At 36.4% G+C, this 19,476-nt stretch overlaps 4 protein-coding genes across 6 annotated transcripts; 2 read left to right on the plus strand and 2 right to left on the minus strand.

Moving 5' to 3' along the window:
- Window positions 1-703: 703 nt before the first annotated feature.
- LOC147276659 (zinc ion-binding protein) lies at window positions 704-3,961 on the minus strand. Of its 3 annotated transcripts, none has more exons than XM_086255228.1 (4): window positions 3,803-3,961; window positions 2,352-2,409; window positions 1,350-1,489; window positions 704-1,259 (listed from the first exon to the last, which is right to left on the minus strand). In XM_086255228.1, exons 3-4 carry the CDS (start codon window positions 1,470-1,472, stop codon window positions 912-914), a joined length of 471 nt encoding a protein of 156 aa, XP_086111354.1. In that variant the 5' UTR covers window positions 1,473-1,489; window positions 2,352-2,409; window positions 3,803-3,961; the 3' UTR covers window positions 704-911. The 3 variants fall into 3 exon arrangements, with proteins under 3 accessions (XP_086111354.1, XP_086111353.1, XP_086111355.1); XM_086255227.1 differs by having other exon boundaries at window positions 2,311-2,409; XM_086255229.1 differs by lacking the exon at window positions 2,352-2,409.
- A 1,455-nt stretch (window positions 3,962-5,416) lies between these two features.
- LOC147276660 (uncharacterized) lies at window positions 5,417-7,252 on the minus strand. Its single transcript, XM_086255806.1, has one exon. The coding sequence runs from the start codon at window positions 7,191-7,193 to the stop codon at window positions 5,595-5,597; it is 1,599 nt and encodes a 532-aa protein (XP_086111932.1). The 5' UTR covers window positions 7,194-7,252; the 3' UTR covers window positions 5,417-5,594.
- A 5,317-nt stretch (window positions 7,253-12,569) lies between these two features.
- LOC147276661 (complex 1 protein, LYR family protein) lies at window positions 12,570-13,247 on the plus strand. The gene is made up of 2 exons (XM_086255252.1): window positions 12,570-12,806; window positions 12,914-13,247. The coding sequence occupies exons 1-2, from the start codon at window positions 12,612-12,614 to the stop codon at window positions 12,965-12,967; spliced, it is 249 nt and encodes an 82-aa protein (XP_086111378.1). The 5' UTR covers window positions 12,570-12,611; the 3' UTR covers window positions 12,968-13,247.
- Window positions 13,248-16,894: 3,647 nt separating this feature from the next.
- On the plus strand, window positions 16,895-19,018 carry LOC147276662 (transcription factor bHLH113-like). Its single transcript, XM_086254786.1, has 5 exons — window positions 16,895-17,272; window positions 17,355-17,483; window positions 17,606-17,668; window positions 17,863-17,970; window positions 18,674-19,018. Exons 1-5 carry the CDS (start codon window positions 16,970-16,972, stop codon window positions 18,842-18,844), a joined length of 774 nt encoding a protein of 257 aa, XP_086110912.1. The 5' UTR covers window positions 16,895-16,969; the 3' UTR covers window positions 18,845-19,018.
- Window positions 19,019-19,476: the final 458 nt, after the last annotated feature.

Below are 19,476 nucleotides of genomic sequence, written 5' to 3' on the forward strand. Positions count from 1 at the left end.
CGAATGTCTAATATCGTAAAGAAAAATATCAATATAACAATAACTAGTTGACATGGTCCTATAACATTTTTATACTTCGACTAATATAGTAGTATGCAATTAATGTATTTAGGACAGTTCATCTTTGATATAGTGACTATATGATATATAATTATATTTAACAATCGACAATCAATACTCTAGTAGTTAAAAAGTGAACTCGTTATTGACAAAATGATCAAAAAATATTAGAATGTGAATGCAAGATGACCAAAATTTTTGTGCTCTTGTCATCCTCAAGCTATCATGTTGCCGCGATTTCATCAAATTTTTAGAAAAAAAAAAAATACAAAATTATGAATTAAAGTAAAAAATTGACTAAAACTGCTTATTACTTTAAGCAATTTTCCTAATATACTTGAAAATTAGACATAATATAACTACATATATTTGACTTCCACCCAATCAACTCTCATTCCATGAACTTTACTAGCTTTATCTTTTCTTAGTATAACCTTCATTACATTACACAATGTTTCTAGTTCATTTATATGAGTATATAGACCCACTCTACATTCATTTGTTTCTGATCAGTTGTGGGCCTCGTGGCTTTCAATTGCAATGACTTGGAGTTATTTTCTGCATTTCTTCATAGGCAAAATGTGAAAATAAACCTTTATGGGCAAGAGCAACACATCATGTGGATGTCCTCATCATGAAACTACAGAAGCACATGTATTGTACATATCAATCCATGAGTTTTTCAAATTAAATCTTGTTTGCTTTCATTCCCTTGAAGTATAAGATAACTTAGAAATGATCAAAAACATAACTGAAAATCCACGTGGGTTCACAACATATTGCTCACATGCACTTTACAATATGTGAGCAGAAAAGCAAAGCAAGCTTGCTCATAAGCAATCTGTTCATGTTCAGCAAATCCTTATAGCCTGCACAGTGTGTATTACTAGGGCATCATCTTCCTCATCCAGCTTATCATCTGCAATGTATAGCTTGTCAATAGGGGGCATAAGATTCGATTCATTCGCCATCTTAATGCTTTTCTTAAGACCATCAAGCTCAGATTTCACAGTTGATAGTTGTGAGGTTAACTCTGATCTTTCTCTATCCCATTCAGTCCTTTCATAATCATGTTCCTGTTGGATCACATCCAAACTATCTTGTAGTCGAATGCACTCATGGCGGATAAGATTTAGCTCGTTGGTTTGTCTATCACCGGTTGGAGTTGGTTCATCATACCAACAGAAAAATTCGCATTGCTAGCAACATTAATAACAAAAATAATTAGGACAAAAAGGTAATCTGAACAATGTAGGTTTAATTCAATAAAGAGAGAATTACGTACTTACAGCAGCAATAACCTTTGGACAATTATAGAATAACCTAAACGGGTTTTTCAAGGTTTGAGATAATCTCAGTTTTGCAGGAAGCCCACAAAGACATTTCAGTACACAATCTTCAGGAGAATTCATCCTGTAAAATGTGATTCCTGTAGAATTCAAACATTCTTTGTGAGAGAACTTTAAGCGAAGGAAAATTTCTTGTAAGAAATTCTATCAAATAGGCATTACCAACAACCTCACTTGGTCCACCATTTGTTAGTCCATCAATACTTTCAACATTGTTACAAACTTTAATCAACATGCCATCGTTATTCCATTAATATTCAATACTTCCAACAATATTATAAACTTTTATCAAACATATCATTGTTCTGTACATATACTGACAACCATATATCTATTCCCCAAGTCTAAACCTGACTAGGTAATTGAATACAATTGGATTAGTCGACCTGAATCCAAGCAAAACATGCCATTCCAACCTCAACCTTCCAAACAATATGCTCTATTTTCATAATTATGTGTTTCTCTAAAGGAAAACAATGGAACAATGGCTGCTGTAGGATCCTCACCTGCAGTGGTACCTTAAACCGTACCTCTGCTTTGCTGATTTGAAAGATTCACATGATTATCAGCTAGGAACAAAAAGGGATTTTACATAATAGTAATATGTTACGAACTGGTATTCACATTCTCAAGAGCTCATATACACTTTGCCAGAGACCTACTCCATAATATCAAAGATGAATTGCTAAGGAGTTGAAGGAGAGGAAGTTTTATCCCCAATAAAGCTGGTAAATTCAGAGTTACTATAAAACCATGATGGCTGCATAGTTTTCGGATTGTGTGCCTCAGTATTATTCATGTGATATTTGACTCAATACAAAAGGAATGATAAAGTCCAAGAAGAGATAGAGGACTGAATAGATTTGAAACTTCGAAAAGAAGGGAGAAAAAGAAAATTCACTTTTGAAGATTGCTTGATTTCAAGGAAAATTGATGTAGTACTTGTTTGCCTGTGATTCGCTTTTGAAGGTTTCCTTTTTCACCATATAACAATAGCTCCCTGAAAATAGAGCAAAACCATTCTAGTAACTGCATTGCCAATTCCAATGAGAGATAAAAAATGTCTAGTAATGAGACAAGAGGAATATAAACGGCCGGCAGAACAGAGAGTCACAGCCATTGTCCATGGCTGCTTGCCTTGTGGACAACAAGAGGAATAATTATTAATTTAGAAAAATAGGGTCTTATGACTCCTCGTGGAAGAGTGATGTTTCCTCCAGCCATAACGATTTTTAACTTAGACTGCTCTTTAATAGGAGGTGAATAGGGTGGCTTAGAACACTAGACTAGATGAAATATTTCTTCTACATAATCAGAAAAGTCCTTAGATTAAGCAGTACAGTGTATGATGGGGTAGTACTGAGGGAAATTTAGATTCAAATTCATCCCAAGCTCTTTGTGTAACTGTCTATCCAACCTCTTTGCTTTTCTTAGTACACTATACCAACCTCTTGTGCAGTATTCATGTCATAGTTTCATATTCATTCCCAACACAATACCCACCCAGCCTAGCACTATAGCACATTGTTTTCAACACAAGAAGTGGAGAAGTGCACCAGATGAGAAAGTTGAACAAAAAGCTTTTGCATATTGCAGTGAAAACAAGCACAACCTGGATTGCAGGGATTTCCTCAACAAAGGAGGAAAAATTAAAACTTGTGGACAAGCAATATAAAGAATTCCAAAATGACCAAAGGGGACATTCAAACAACAATGTGAAATCACAGAATTGCCAGATTTGACCACCTCATTTTGTTACTCACAGACCACCAATGTCTGAATGGACTAACTTAGAGCTTGGCTGCAAGACTGACTGAACCAACAGCCACCATTGCACCCAAATTTGGCTATATTAGACATGTATGGGTCTGACCCACAACCCCATATGGCCAATAACATAATCTAATGAGTATGCTAAGCCTTATTTAGCCTCTATATCAACATAAAGCATGCATTTTCAGTATTGTGTTTAATTAAACCAAATATGAGCAAAATTTAGCATTCAATTGGTCACAAGGTTTGGTTTTGAAGGGAGCTTATGCAACCCACCTAAAGACGACTCAACCCATTACCAGTTCCAAGTTAACAACCCAATTCACAGTCAATAATAACATTGGAGATCAAGCATAAGAACCGGTTTAAACTTATGGGATTCTGTTCTGGAACCGTTTTATCAGGTAACAATACCCAAGGACAGTCATTTAAAAAAAAAAAAAAGCGTACAATGCATCAAATCTTTTAATGCGACTATACAAACAGAACAAAAAGGCCAACAGTAATGACAGTTTATTGAAAGATGGAATTTTGTTAGGCATTCTTTAATTGAAAAAATAAAACCCAGAAAACAAAAAAAAAAAAAAAAAAAACATAAAAAAGGCAAAAAGAACACGGACCTGAATTGAAGCGGCCGATGTATAATATGCACCAATTATCAAGTTGTCGGGCAAAGATCCATTAGCTAACGACAACAGGCTAATAGGCTATGGAGCTCAACCTCATCAAGCTCTCAACATTTTGGTGGGTAAAGTAGAAAGATTGGAACCTGAAGGGTTTCACTTTTACACTGAGGACAAAAGAAAAGGGAAATTATTCTGCCGTCACTATATTATATTTTTTGCTCTCTCATTGTCCCCAGCTAGTTTAGCGACACCTGTACACTTATTATATAATTATTACTTTGCCCCTCGTCCAAGAGAACTGCCAGACTGGTAGAGTTCGTGATCGGCCATTTATGAATGGGATTAAAGTCATTAACCAATGAATGGGAACGAATCAAGTAATCAACTACTCCCTTCATGCTCACATGTTCATTACAGAACTATTTTCAGATAACTTTGATTAACTAATATCCCTATAATCCCTATAATTATAATAATGCACATTCTTGTTCTCCTCCTCTATCAGTGAGCTAATTCGATCACAACATGCTTATGGGGTGAAGTTAACCGGTAAACCGTAGGGGCTGTATTATAATTGTTATATAAATAGACTGGGTAGCCTCGTTAAAAATAAATACTTCCAACTCCAGGATGCTGTTTACTTGACCAAGGCACTCAATCATAACACCAAGCAGTGTGCGTGGTTCTACTGTGTTTTTTACACTTGATTGGGTGGACAGTTGACCGGAAGATAACTTTGATTCGCTCCGCCAGCAGCCAAACGGAGTCAGTAGTGAACCATCTGCCATCGGAGTAGCACAGAATAAAAAAAAGCCTATAACACTAAACTCTTTTTCTAATTTTATAATAGTAAAGATAATAATAAAGATGTAATTTGAGACTAGTTTAATAACAACAAATAGAAAAAATATCAAATCAATTAAAATACTGACACATATTATGCGAGCAGTTCAAATATAGAGGGTTGAAGAGCTGGTTTTGTGGCGGTGGTTGGTGGAAGAGAGCCCGCGGCCGTGTATCCAAAAGTGATGCGAAGGATAGTGCATGGTTGATTATGGATGGTTTGCCAAAATCTTGAAGGAGAACAACCACGTCACCCACTTCACATGCAAACCCAACACAAAATTATCAACATTTTATTCATTTTGTTGTATTTATCTGGAGCCCGGAGGGAAAGACTGAGGAGGAGTTGAGAAAGCGCTAAGAAGGCTCTCGAAAAAGATCATTTTTGTAAAACTGGCCCATAGCATAAAAAAGCTTTACAACTTTAATGTTGGAAAAGAAACACATACTAAGGAACACATTTCGTCACAAGTAATTTTCATAGACATCTCTCTACCAAAAGAAAGAAGTAGCGCAACTGTACCACGTATATGTTTTTAACTTAACAAGGAGATCCGGACAAAACAACTTGAAAACAACTAATTAGGTGAAAGATATATGCATTCTCCAAAAAAAAAAAAAAATGCAAACTATAGGGAAAAATATAACACACATGCCTCTCACTCTATTAGTCCCAAACTTCTTATTCTTTTATCTCAGTGCAAATTACTAGTTATGTCTTTGCATTAATGAGAACTATAATGATAAAATATTATGATACGTACATTCACCGTAAAATACGTACGAATACATTTTCTCATTCATTATCACATATATTTTACACAATAGACAAGAACCCTAAAATATTATATTGTTTTTTTTTTATTTGTTCTAACATAGGATAAGGATAACTATTATAAATACTAAAAGGATAAAATAAAAAAAAAGGAAACTAGAATCTTTATCATACACTCAATTTACCCATAATCAAAGGCAAATCAACCTCATCACACCACTCCACACTCCTTGTCTCAAAATATGAACTATCCACCTCATTTGGCCAATAACTCAACCAAACCTTCCCTCCTATTCTCCACTTCAACACACTCCCTTCCATCTCTCTATTTAGTCTCCACCCAACTCCATCCCCATACTCATCTCCACTCAACACCAAACTCCCCGTTTTAGTAAACGGCCTATTTGCTCCTGTGTATCGTTTTCGAAGACCGTTATTATTTCCTCCACTAGATGGACTCCACGTGGCCACTTCATGACCCGTCGTATTGTCGCACAACACCGCATCGAAAACTGCTGCATGTCCCTCCGCATCTTGGTCCCACCTCCAATTCCGTTTCCTCGTCCTAGTCGACATCCTCGCTGCCGCTTTCACCTTCGGAATCTTCGATTTCCCGAAACTGCCCTTCATCGTTCTCTGTATTTTCACTTCTTTCTCTCCGTTGTCCGTGGACCGGCCCAAACTCAGCCCATGCACGTAATTCGCCCCAACTTCCGGCCCGACCCAAACCCGGACTCTTGACGGGAAATATTTTTCCTCAGCGTAGTCCACGTCATCGTTTTTGTTGAATCCGAGATTCACCATGTGGAAGCGCAGATTGTCGACACGCGCGGTCACCTGTATAAACCCATCGTAAAATCTAACCGAATATTCCACCTGAATAACTGCCTCCACCTGCTGGTGAGCTAGGGCGTATTTTAGCACCGAGTCTCTATTTTGCACCAACGGAAACTGAGTTTTCTCGACGTTGACGGAGCGCGTGGTTTTCATCCCCATTACAGGGGCGTACCCCTTCAGCACCCAAAACCCACAAGCCTCCGTGGCGTGAGAGAACCCGAGGCTCTGAGGCGATGGCGCCAACGCCGTTAACGTTTGTAAACCTACGCCCACCTCTCTTAACATGCACCACTTCGCTAACATGTACCCGAGGGTGCGTACGAAGCAAAGCTCCGCATCCACGCCAACGGTGATCATAAAGGTCCTCAGAGCCGCCGGCGCGTGCTTGCACAGCAAGGCTTCGACGTTGGGAGCGAACAGGGACTTGAAGTAGAGAGCGCCGACTTCGCTCGGCGCGTCGCACACGCAGAGCCAGAAGAGGCGCGTGACGAAGACAAGGTCGAAGAAGGCGGAGAAAGACTCGGGGGAGTGCGAGTCCATGATCCAGGAAAACGGGTCGGGTTTGAGCTTCTGGAGCTGGGAGCGCGGGCAAGTGCTAAAATGCGCGGAGGGCGAGCGGGATATGATTTCTTGGAGAAGCTGGAGTAACAGGGGGAGGAACGGTTTGTCTGATGAGAGAGTACACGTGTCAGATACCCAGAGAGCCTTCTTGGAGGGGTATGAGAAACCCTCTAAGCACACAGAGAAGGTCACTAGAGTGTCAATGTTGGACCCAGAAGTCCGCTCAGCCCTGAGTTGTATGGACCGTGTTGTTGAGTTGATGTCCTGACTCGTCCGGGAGGTAGCGAGTTCAAAAACGGGTGATGAGTCTGAATCGGCCCATTCGGCCGAGTTGGGAAGCTCGCACATCCATGACCAAATGTCAAGCATGTTGTTGTTGTTTCTAGTGGTGGTGTTTGGGGGCTGAGAAAGTATGGAGAGGAGGTTGGATATGGTGGTCGCTGGGTTTTAAAGAGGGAACGAGTGATAATGGGGTTGCCAACTCGGAATCAACACGAACCAAGTGCTTATTTGGTGGTTCTAAGTGCATATTTGTGTTCGATTTTGAGGGTTTTGGATTTCATGCATTAAATGAGTTACAGATTAACTTCGTTTTCATGAGTCTCTTATTATATTTCTGGCTTGAAAATTGGGATTGAAAATTCGAAATTGTTTGCATGCTACACAATCTCTATAGCAACTGGGGACGCGGAATCTTAATTGGTTCAGTTTTGGGGTCTGGTGGCTTACACGTGTAGTGTGGGACTGGGACATACATGTCCTGTTTTGAATCGTGGAAAAAGACAAAGAAAATAACTAATTTATGAATAAAATTGATTACAAATTCGAGTAAGACGAAATTCTTTCAACCCCTGTTTTTTAATTTTTTTAATTTTTATGAGTAATGCTACAGGGACAATCTTCTGCTTTGTGGACAATCGAGGTAAGACCAAGGAGTAAAATTTCGGTTTTGAGAAAATTTTTTATGAAAATTTTGACAGAAATTTCGATGAAAATTTCGATTAAAATTAGACAAAAACAACAGAAATTGCTATAAAAATACAAAAATTTTGAATGAAATTTGACCATATGTTTATTTAACATATTATCTACTATATTTATAAAAAACATTGAAGAAATCAAATTATATAATAGGTTTCATATGATATAAAATAAATATAATACGCGCTGGACAAATACTGTTAAATAAAATTAGTATAATAAATAAATAAAATTAGTATATTCTTTATACTTTATAATCTATAGATTAAATCCTAATACTAAACCATATATACTCTATCAGTAATGCTACACTTACCACATTTTTATACCACAATTTCATACCATCTTACATGGCATTCATACATTGGACACTTAAAATGAAAAAATTAAACCTAAAAAAGAAAAAGGAAATATCCTTCCAGTAAAGTAATGACACATCAGATGGGATACAAATGTGGAAAAAAAAATGTGGGACAACTAGCATTATTGATACTCTATATACCTTAATACTCTTTATACTCTATAATTTATAGACTAAACCCTATATACTCTATAATCTATACACTATATTGTTTAGGATATAGTATAGCCGTATATGATATTAGTGTTTAGGCCCTTTATGATATTTTTAATTATTTTTTATGTATAAATATTAGGGTTTAAAAACAACTAAACGAAACACCAAAACAACCAAACGAAATCGAAACTTTTTTTTTTCTTTCCAATTGCCCAAAGTCCCTCAATCAACCCTAAACTTTTTTTTTTCTTTCCTTTTCATTTGTTTTCCAAATTATTTGTTTTTATTTTATACTTAAAATTAAAGAAGGGCAATATCTTTTACCAAAAAAAAAGAAGGACAATATCACTCACATTGCTATATTAATAGTCAAGAGCAAGTTTATTGGGAAACATTATAGAAAAAAAAACAATAAATATAAACAGAGGATTCAATCCCCCTAAAAAAAAAAACTCCAACCCTCCAATAATAAACATGCCCAACCCATCTGTGTAATAAGTCATACTAATTAATATAAAGAAGGACACGTGGTTTTGAATTTCTCACTTCTCATCTTTTACCCAAAAAATCGGAATATGGTAGCCGTAGATAAGAGTTGACCACATCTGTAATTGTGGCAACTATGTGACCATTCAATAATTATATATTTTTAATAAAGTTTATAAATATTTATAATGGTTAATTTAGAGGTTAACATTTATGCTTAAAGTCTAAAGACTATGTTTTAAATGGAACTCAAGTATTATAAAAAATAAGTTGTAATTAGCATATAGTCACAATTGTGTAATTGTCATGTACTCATGTACAATTGTTTTTTTTTTTAAACGAAAAATGAGTGAGCCTTCTCTTTTTTTTTGCCAGGGAAAATGAGTGAGCCTTCAAATGAGCGTTTGATGGGTATCTGAATAGTGGACAAGGCCCTAGACAAATTCATTCCCTCCCCTTAATATATAAAACAAAAAAATTTGTAAGTTAATATTGTATCGAAAAAAAAAAGTTTTTTTGACTTGTAAAAGTAAAAGTTCTTACTTTACAAATTTATTAATTTAAATCATTAATAAGATGAATTACTATTTTACTATGAGATTAATTATATATAATGTGCCAAACATCCGATAAGACATTATTTTATAGCATTCTACATACTATATTAGAGTCTGACAAATTATCTTATGAGAATTGGCATATATCATATTTTCCCACAACATAATCAATATAAATTTTCTATTTTAAGTCGAAAAGAACTTAATCAATACAAGTTAAAAATGTGTTGTTATATAAATAGTCATGCATGTCATGAAATAAAAGGAATTTTATAAGATTTTTTATTGACTTCATGCAATAATATGGGGCTCTAGCCTCTAGCTAGTGTTAACATCATACATAGGGGTGGACATAACCCGATGCAAACCGACCAACCCGACCAACCCAACCAAAATGGGCTGGGTTGGTTCAGTTTCTAACACCTAATTTAGAGAGGTCGGTTCATAACCCGACCAACCCGACCTTAAATGGGTTGATTAGTGGGTTGATGTTCCAAATAACCGATCAAACCCGACCCAACCCGACCTAAAAATTGAAAAAAAATAAATTAAATATTCGCATGTCTAGTTTCTCATCTCACCTTGTTTATAATGGTCAAAGGCTCGAAGCAATGATAACTCATCTCACTTTCCCTAGTTTCATGGCCTATGTTCTTTAATATTATAATAAGTTAATATTAATCTTTTACATGACTTTATTCCTTAATATATTAATATTAATGTTTCACATATATGGCTTTCTTGTTTTACATGTGATTGTAATTGTTCCACTGTAAAAGCAGGCATGCACTGCATTGGATTTATGTGTAGAAAATAGAGACATTAATTTTATAATTTAAAGAGAGTTTTATTCATTTATAATTTGGGCCTAATTAAATTTTAATTGTATTTTGAGTCATGCCCAAACCGATCAAACCGACCAACCCAACCCGACTTTAATTGGTTTGGTTTGGTTCGGTTGTTTCACCATTATTGGGTTGGTTTGGTTTGAAAAATCACCAACCCGAAGGCATTGGTTTAGTCTACGGTTTGGGGGCTAAACCGAACCAAACCGACTCGTGTCCACCCCTAGTCATACATGCTTCCACAAACCATTATTTAATTGGCGACAAGGCTTTACGAAAGATGTTGGTGATTGATCACCATTGCTTGGGCTTGACATGCGGCAGCCTTGGGATTTTAGCCTCTTGCTCTTTATTTTGATAGCAATCAAAAGACTCACAGTAAAACTGCTCCAGGCCTCCAGCTCCCCCATCCCCATTTCCCCTTTCTTTTTTCTTTTTCTTTTTTTCTTCTTTTCCTTTCTTTCCACAAACTCCACCCCGTGCTTCTCTCTCTCTCTCTCTCTCTCTCTCTCTCTCTCTCTCTCTCTCTCTCTCTCTCTCTCTCTCTCGGCATCCCCATCACCAGCCCATCATCACCCTCATGTCGTCGCCCCCTGCCGTCGAAACCCACCGAAAACCCAGCCCCTCTTCTCTTCCTCCCTTTTTTTCTTCCTCCCTCCACGACCTCAACTCCCAAGTGAGAAAGAGATCTGAGTTTGGGGGAGATTTGGGGGAAAGATCTTTGTGGCTGCTAGGTTAGTCACAGCAGATTTGGGCGAAATTTCATCCAAATTTGGCGAAATTTTACAAAAACAAACATATTCTGAGTTCGAAATTTCAGACGAAATTTAAGCAAAATTTCGCCGAAATAATACTGAAAAATAATGGATACGTGATAAAATTTTGGGACCTAAAAAAAAACAAAAATTTCGGCGAAATTTTCGAAATTTCATTCCTTGGGTAAGACACACTTTTCTTAAATGCATATAGATATGTAATTTTTCATAATTTACATATGTAATCGTGATATGATTATGAAGTAAAAAGATTCCAACCTTTGCATTTCGGTACCAAAAACCGATGCCGTACCAAATAATTTAATTAGCAATATTAACATCATTAACATCCCTCTAAAACTGTTCTCTTTATCAAATAATTTCAAGCTAATAGAACCACTACCAAAATTAATGAAACAATAATGCTAGTTGTCCCACATTTTTTTTCCCACATTTGTATCTCACCTGATGTGTCATTACTTTATTGGAAGGGTATTTCATTTTTCTTTTTTAGATTTTATTTTTTAATTTTTAGTGTCCAATGTATGAATACCATGTAAGATGGTATAAAATTGTGGTATAAAAATGTGGTAAGTGTAGCATTACTGTTAATGAAATTATACAAAATAAATCATGATGTATAACTGTAAAGTACTAGCTTACAACAATCAATTAAATAAAAAAAATTAGATGTAATAGAAAATGGGAGAGAGAGAGAGAGAGAGAGAGGGACGACACTTGAATTTGAGTATATTTGTTACAGTAGTGCTAGATATCCCACATTTTTATACCATAATTTCATACCACCTTATGTGGCAACATACATGACATTCATGCATTGGATACTAAAAAATAAAAACAAAAATCCAAAAAGAAAAAAAAAACTTTGTCCAGTAAAATAATGACACGTAAGATGATATAAAAATATGGTATAAAAATGTGGTAAATATAGCATTATTCTATTTGTTATTGAAACAGTAATGCTATACTTATCACATTTTTATACCACAATTTCATACCATCTTACATGACATTTATATATTGGACACTAAAAATTAAAAAAGAAAAAGGAAATACCTTCCAGTAAAGTAATGATACATCATATAGGATACAAATGTGGGAAAAAAAACGTGGGACAACTATTGTTATTGAAAATATATATGAAAATGTTTGGTTGAAAGGTGAATAGGGGCCGCACGTGTCCTCCCTGGGCCTTTACTGGCTCCGCCATTGGACGCGGTGATATAGCAAGTAAGCAACAAAATTAGCTCAATTGCAATCGTAACTATTTGATTGGTGTTAGTGAGGGTGAAAAGAAATGAAAAAAGAGGGCTAGGGAAAAGAGGTAAGGCCGTAAGGGGGCTATGAATTAATGGTTCATTAAGCTCATAAGGTTAGGTGAAGTGGCAGGGAGATTAGGATAACGATAATGAGATTATGATATGTGTCGAGTCACTCTAATATAACAAAAGAGTTAATAGCCCATTTATGAAAAGACAAGATTAGGCCCAGAACTGAACGCCATTGTACACGGCCCATATCCAATCTAAATGTATATTTGGGCGAGAAACAGGCCCGTTTTCCGAGAATCAAGCTTCGTCAAGCTTCGAGTGATTCTTTGAAGCGCTGATCGATATACGCTTGAAATGGAGAAAGCTCTGAGAGTCTACGCTGAGGTTCTGAGACTGGTGAGGCGTTTGCCCCAGGACACGAGGCCTTACTACGCCAAGTACGCTCGCGAGAACTTCGTCAACTACAGAGAGGTCGAGGCCAACGATGACCAAGCCCTCCACGAGCTCTTTCACAGGGCCTACAACCACTCCCTCTGGGTCCTCAACAAGGTTTAGGTTTCCCCAACTCTCTCGCTCATACACACATTTATATTAGTTGGGTACGCATTTGTTTACATTGCTTTTGGATACCCATTTGGGTTTTCTTGTGATTGCAGTACTCTGTGGATCAATCTGCGGCCGATAAGTTGAAGAAGATCTGCTGCTGCTAGTGGGTCTGCCAAGTGCTCGTTAAAAGGCCCCAAAAGGGTTCTTAACCACTTGGGTTTCTGCTTTTGCGAGCGTGAGTTTCCTTTTATTAATTATTTTGATACGGATAAGTGTTTGAACGAAATGATGCTTTGATTATGCGTGTGAAAGCGATTGTGAAATACTTGACAATTTAGTTAACGAGTCATGTAGTCCTGTTTCATCTATTTAGTGCTGCAATGCTATCTGAATTTGAATGTATTTTAAAAATGCCTTCAATTAATAATGAGAATGTATTTTACAGATATTTTAGTAGTTCATGGTACTCTTCTCTTATTGATATTAGTTTGAAGCATTTTGTTTGATTCTTTATGCATTTATTTGTTGCTCTTCTTTTTTTTTTTCTCTTTTAATTGAGTTTCTTGGTTTTTTTTTTTTTTTTTTTTTTTTTTAATTGGAGACTAGTTGTAGTTGTTTGTGTATGAGATCAAAGTAGAAGTGATTTGGTTCTCCATGTCTAGCTCGGAACTGACCTTGATCTTCAGATGAATATTAAAACCCTTAATAATGCATGAGTCTAGTAGTCTTTCAGTTTTACATTGTCAATATATCTTTTTAAGGCAGCAGAGCAAAACATTGGGGTTGTGCCTTGTTTCTCTTAATTATTTTTTTAAGTACTGTCAGAGATGGAGTTGCCATGAATGAGATAATTCCTGTACAGACATTCTGTCTGGGACAGCAGTAGAGCATTATGAGATAACATGAACATTGTACAAGTTAGATTCTGTTGTTTTGTTTGGTGAAGCACATTCTTGACAATGAGCTGGGATGAAAACTTGGATGGCTGGGATTGTTCATTAGGGTGTTGAGCTTGAGCTCGTCATGATCAACGAACTTCACAACATAGGCTTACACTTGGTTTGTCAACAAGGAAGATTAGGATTTTCATTCTTCTTTTTCTGAGTTAGGGGGAACCTCAATTCTGATACATATCTTGGGAGCCACCTGATGTTTCAAGTAGTTACTGTAATAGTTCAGTAGCACCTTCTGTGTGGATGGTGCTATAATGATGATGATGATGATAGAGAATGTTAAATTGATCTACTGTCGAATTTGGTGAAGCTTCCTCACAAATATTAAGTTATTTTCAGTTATGTGGTAGGTTTAGAATTGTTACAATTATCTTTGTAGATGTTGTTGTTTTGTGTATACAATGGGATACACCTACATACTATTTCCTTAAGCTTTTTTAAATGTATTGTTGCAAAGGGAACGTCATTAGTCAACTGCTGGGCATGTCAATACAGATTTGTGTATTAGTTACCAGGACTTTGAAGAAGCCGATGCCCTATGGGATATCCTCTCACAATGAGGTGGGACCCATAATACATGGAGTCCACATCATTGTGCGAGGATGCCCTATAGGACGTGCCACATTGAAGAATTAGTGTTTAAAAACTCTGTTGCAGATATCCCTCAATATGAAGTTATTACTTGAGAGATTTCTGAAGTCGGTACTTGTGTCATGCAATCTAAACGGCTAATTTAAAGACTTAGAGCACAGAAGTGGATGACATCTATCTTATTAGCTTTTGAATTTTTATCAAATAGTAAAATATATGATTAGTACTTCATTAAAATACTAACTAGTAAGTGCTTGAATATTCCTATATATATTTTAAAATTTGTGAAAAAACAAACTAAATGCATAATAATACTTGTATAAAGTTCTGGGAGGACATTTCCTCTATATCTCTCTCGCTATATATATATGTAGTTTTTTCCCTTCCCTGTAAACATACACAAAATCACTTGGAATTTGAATGTGGTGTGTGACTTTTGTGGCCATCCAAAAACTCGTGACTCCATAAAGTTTGGCTGATTGTGGTATTCGGACCTACAATTAAAGTAGGTGGACTCCATATTTCTCCTCGTATGAATGACAATTGAATCTACCTAAAAGTTAAAATAGGCCATTAGTTTTACAAGAAGGGTAAAATAGATTTTGATTTTAGAGAGGGAGTTCAGCCATATGCAGAAAGGGATTTGAGAGATGATAAATTAGCTTTCCTACATTTTTCATGTACTTGTACGTGAGAATTACATATTTTCTCTTTACTTCTTAAAGCTCGAAGCAATGACTTGATGATCAGAGGGGTTTTTTTCCTTTGATTATATTGGAGGGAATTAAGCTCTGGATCTAGCCTAATTTTAATATGTATCTCACCCATTTTTACCACTAGAGCTAACCTTAAGGGCTTGTGACCGGAGGGTCTTTAGCATATCACCACATCAATGTTGTTGAACGGGTTTAAATACGTTTTGTTATCACCTTTCTAATTGAGTACCTAGACCATTTATAAGATGAATATAATATTTATTTAATTCACAAATGTAGAGGGAGCTTTTGTTAATGGATCCCTCGTACAGTTTATTTCATATCGTAGTTTAACGATTCAAATTGTCTATTTTTTTTTGTCTTTATTCAAAAGTTATATTTGTATAAAATTAGACAAATTGAAAATAATTAAAATATCTTATTTTAATCAAGTAAATAGATAAAAAAAAAAGTGTTTTCAGTAAATACTTTAAATGATGACCATTTAATTAATAATAAAAAGGTTAAATAGTTTACAATTTATCTAGTTTTGTTCAAAGATCATCATTCAATGGAGACCTAAAAAGTAAATAGTTTTAATTAGGCTTTTTTTTTAACTCAAATACCACCTGGACTATAAGAGGTGTGTTCTTATTCAACCCAAACTTTTTTTATTGTCAATTTACCACATAAAGTATCAATATGAGCCAATGTGGCACTTGACATCCATTTATGTCAATTTTTCTGTTAATTTGAAAGGTAATATTGTTAATTCATATTATAAAATATTTGAAAAACAAAACTAAAATCTAAATACACTTAAAAAAAAACAAACCAGCTAGCCCACCTTCACCCCCCATGCCCACCCATCCTCGACGATGCCAACTTCCCTTCCTCTTCTTTCCTTTTTTTTTCTTAATTATATTTAACGACAAACTAGGAAGTTTGCGAAAAAAATTGATGATTTAACAGAAAAATTGATTGTAGGTGTCACATTAACACATATTAATACTTCAAGTGATAAATTGGCAAGAAAAAAAATTTGGATAATACAAAACACACCCCTTATAGTCCAGGTGATATTTAGATAAAAAAGCCTTTTAATTATTAACATACAAATACGGAATGAACCTAACTATAGATTTTTGGAAGAATCTATTTTCCCTCCACTAATGTAACATATTTGTTCAATATTCATGTATGTACGAGCTTAAAATCACTTGTATTATGCACATGAGGAATGCTGTTCGGACCTTTTCAAGCAGTGCATATAAGATGTCAGTTGATATGTATATATCATTTATTTTTAGTTGATACGTATATATCATTTATTTTAATACTGCAATCGGGACTAAGTTAACAAATCAAACTACACCTCCTATTATAGTCAGTTGAGAAGATTCCAATAGCATTACTGCACATAGACGGAGTAGAGTGGAGTGAATTAAGTTGCAATGCTGTCCCTGACAAGGTGAGTGACGAAAGAGGCATATGAGTCTCTCTGGTGAGTTTGGGGTTAGGCAACAACGCGTTGGAGGGCGAAACCACGGTTTTCTCGGGCCAGGTGGGTTTGACCAAAGACGCCGAAAACCAAAGCCAGCCTTGGAAAGCCCAGCATTATTAACCCTCTCTCTCAGCCCATTCACCTACTCTGTACTACTGTAACGTCTGTAACTAGGCCACCGTCACACACCCTCTCACTCACTCACACAGACACACCTGGCGAAACACAACAAAAACAGAGAGACGTCCTCCTCTCACTTATCAACATCGCTCTAAAACAGAAGCTTCCGTTGTTTTCTCCCAAAAACCCCTCCTTTCAACTTTTCTCAGTGGTCCTCTCTCTCTCTCTCTCTCTCTCTCTCTCTCTCTCTCTCTCTTTCTCTAAACGCTTCAAGCTTTTTTTGGGTTTGTGGGGTTGTTGGGTATGGCTGAAAATGGAGATGGGTTTGAAGGGGACCACCATTTGGCTGTCACAGAGGGCACTAGCTTCTCCCATTTACTCTTCGCAGCCGATGAGGTTGTGGGTCTTGGTGTCGACGACCACGACCACCAAGCCTTCAACTTTTCTTGTTCTTCTACTGATCAGAAGCCACCCAAAATGCTTTGCTTTGGGAACTATCACCAGAACCAGAGCAAGAAATCAGGGGTCACATGCAGCGACTCCTCCACCTCTGTTTCTTCAACCAACAACACCACCACCATCAACTCTTCGCCCAAGTCTAACAATGTCAGTGCTTGATCGATGCTTATTTTTGTTCTTTTTTTGTTTTGGAGAAAAATCCAACTTTATTTTGTTGTTTATTTGGCAGAGAAAGCGAAATGGGTTAAACCAAGAATCGCTACAGTGCTCGAGCACCATTACCAAGACTACGATGGCAACCCAGAGAAGCTGTAAAAGGACCAAAGCGGAGAGTCCCACATCGACTGGAAACGCAAAGGTCGGTCAGACAATTCTTCAACAAGGAATTGCATTTGCATGTTATGCTTTCTCTGTTTCTCTGCCTCACACTTTTACTTGGTTGTTTTTTTTTTGTTTTTTTGTTTTTTTGCATTGTTTCAGAGAAAAGAGAAGCTTGGGGAGCGAATCACAGCACTGCAACAGCTTGTTTCACCCTTTGGCAAGGTGCATTTGCAAAACCCAACTCAACCCAATTAGTGTTTTTAATTTTGTTAGTGAAATTAAATTTAATCTGATAGAACAAGAACAAGAACAGAGCAACAACATTCATTGTGGTCATTAAATTTGGTTTCCAAAAATGAAAATTGATTAGGAAATTACAATTAATAATATGGTTTTTGGAAACTGAAATTGTGCAGACAGATACTGCATCAGTGCTCCATGAGGCGATGGGATACATCAGGTTCTTGCACGATCAGGTTCACGTTCTGTGCTCTCCTTACCTGCAATGCCTGCCTTCATTACCTGTAAGTACCACCAAACCAAACCAACCAAAACTTGTGTTAGATTCTCTCTTTTTTCCCCATTGACAATTCTGCTGTGACCACCCATCCACGTCAGTGTGCTCGCTGACGTGTCGGTTGGACCTGGTCTCCATGTGGGCCCCCCAGAGATGTGACCACACTGACCTTGTGTAGTTGTGTGTATGAAAACTGAAAAGGTGCTTGGTCAAGGGTCTGAGTCCAAACCATCACTCTGTGTTTATAAAAATTTTCTTTTATAGTGATTATGAATTTATGACATGCTGATGTAATTTTATCGATATACATAAATTATAATATATATAATTATTAATATTTGACATTCTAAATTTTAAACTCTTCTTTGAATAATTGTACAAGTATATTTGATGGAATTTATAACACGATTATATAGAGTAATATTGTTATTTGTATTATTTCAATCGACCAACTTATTATTATTCTAATATAGGTAAGATCTAGTTATTTGGGTCCATACATGTGAGTCTTAACCTGTATTAAAAAATTAGTCAACTAGATGCTTAGTTGATTAAGATGGTACATATAGTTTTATTCTTTGTAAAACTATGTCAGTTTGTCACATAGTATTATCGTGACATACAAAAACTTTTGTTTGTCTTGAAATGGGTTTTTCCATTTTTCACTGTGGTTTTCACTCAATGTGTTGTTTTGGGGTTGAAATTTTTAGGAGGGAGATGGAGAAGAAGAACAAAGGAAGGGGTTGAGGAGCAGGGGACTGTGCCTGGTTCCTGTGGAGTACACAATGCACGTGGCTAACAACAATGGTGCTGATTTCTGGTCACCAGCCATGGCCAACATCAACAGCAACAATGTCTCATCGTCAACTACAAAATATTGAGTTAATACTGAACATGCAAGCGAAGTTTGGCTTTTGTACATGGTGGCCTAGTGCCTGCTCGTTTGGGCCTATAATATATGAATGACATGACTGCTATTTTTGAAAAAAGGTGAGAAGGGTGAAAAGAAAAGAGAATACAGGGGAAGATCAGAAAGGAATTAAAGTCACGTGCATGCTGGCTGTAGCAGTTGGTGTGAGTGAAAAGGGTTTTTCTTTTTTTCTTATTTTCTTATTTTTTTGGTTTTAGTTTTTAATATTCTGAAATGGGAAAAGGAGGAGGGGAATACGTGTGGGTTTTGGGTGGGTTTAGTGTGGCATGGCTTACACATGTATATTTCCTAGGGTACTTAACCAATTACCAATGTCCAATGCATGCCATCTTTGAGAAGGAGCCTACCCATCTTGTGCAGTTTTGGTTTTGCAGTGCTTGCATTTGAAGGACAGATTTGCTGAAAACTAAACATTTTTTGTTGCATCGAAGACTTTTACCCCCTTTTTTTTTTTTCTTGAAGTTTAAGAATTATAACCTTTGAGTAGTGCTTGAACCCTCCTCGAGCACTATGCGAGGGAGATTTGAGCACCAATTGAGAGGAGCTCAATAATTATTCAAAGGGTTTATTGCTAAAACTCTA

Source organism: Dryas octopetala, chromosome 8 (genome assembly GCF_963921425.1).
Source record: "Dryas octopetala chromosome 8, drDryOcto1.1, whole genome shotgun sequence".
Lineage (NCBI taxonomy): Eukaryota > Viridiplantae > Streptophyta > Magnoliopsida > Rosales > Rosaceae > Dryas > Dryas octopetala.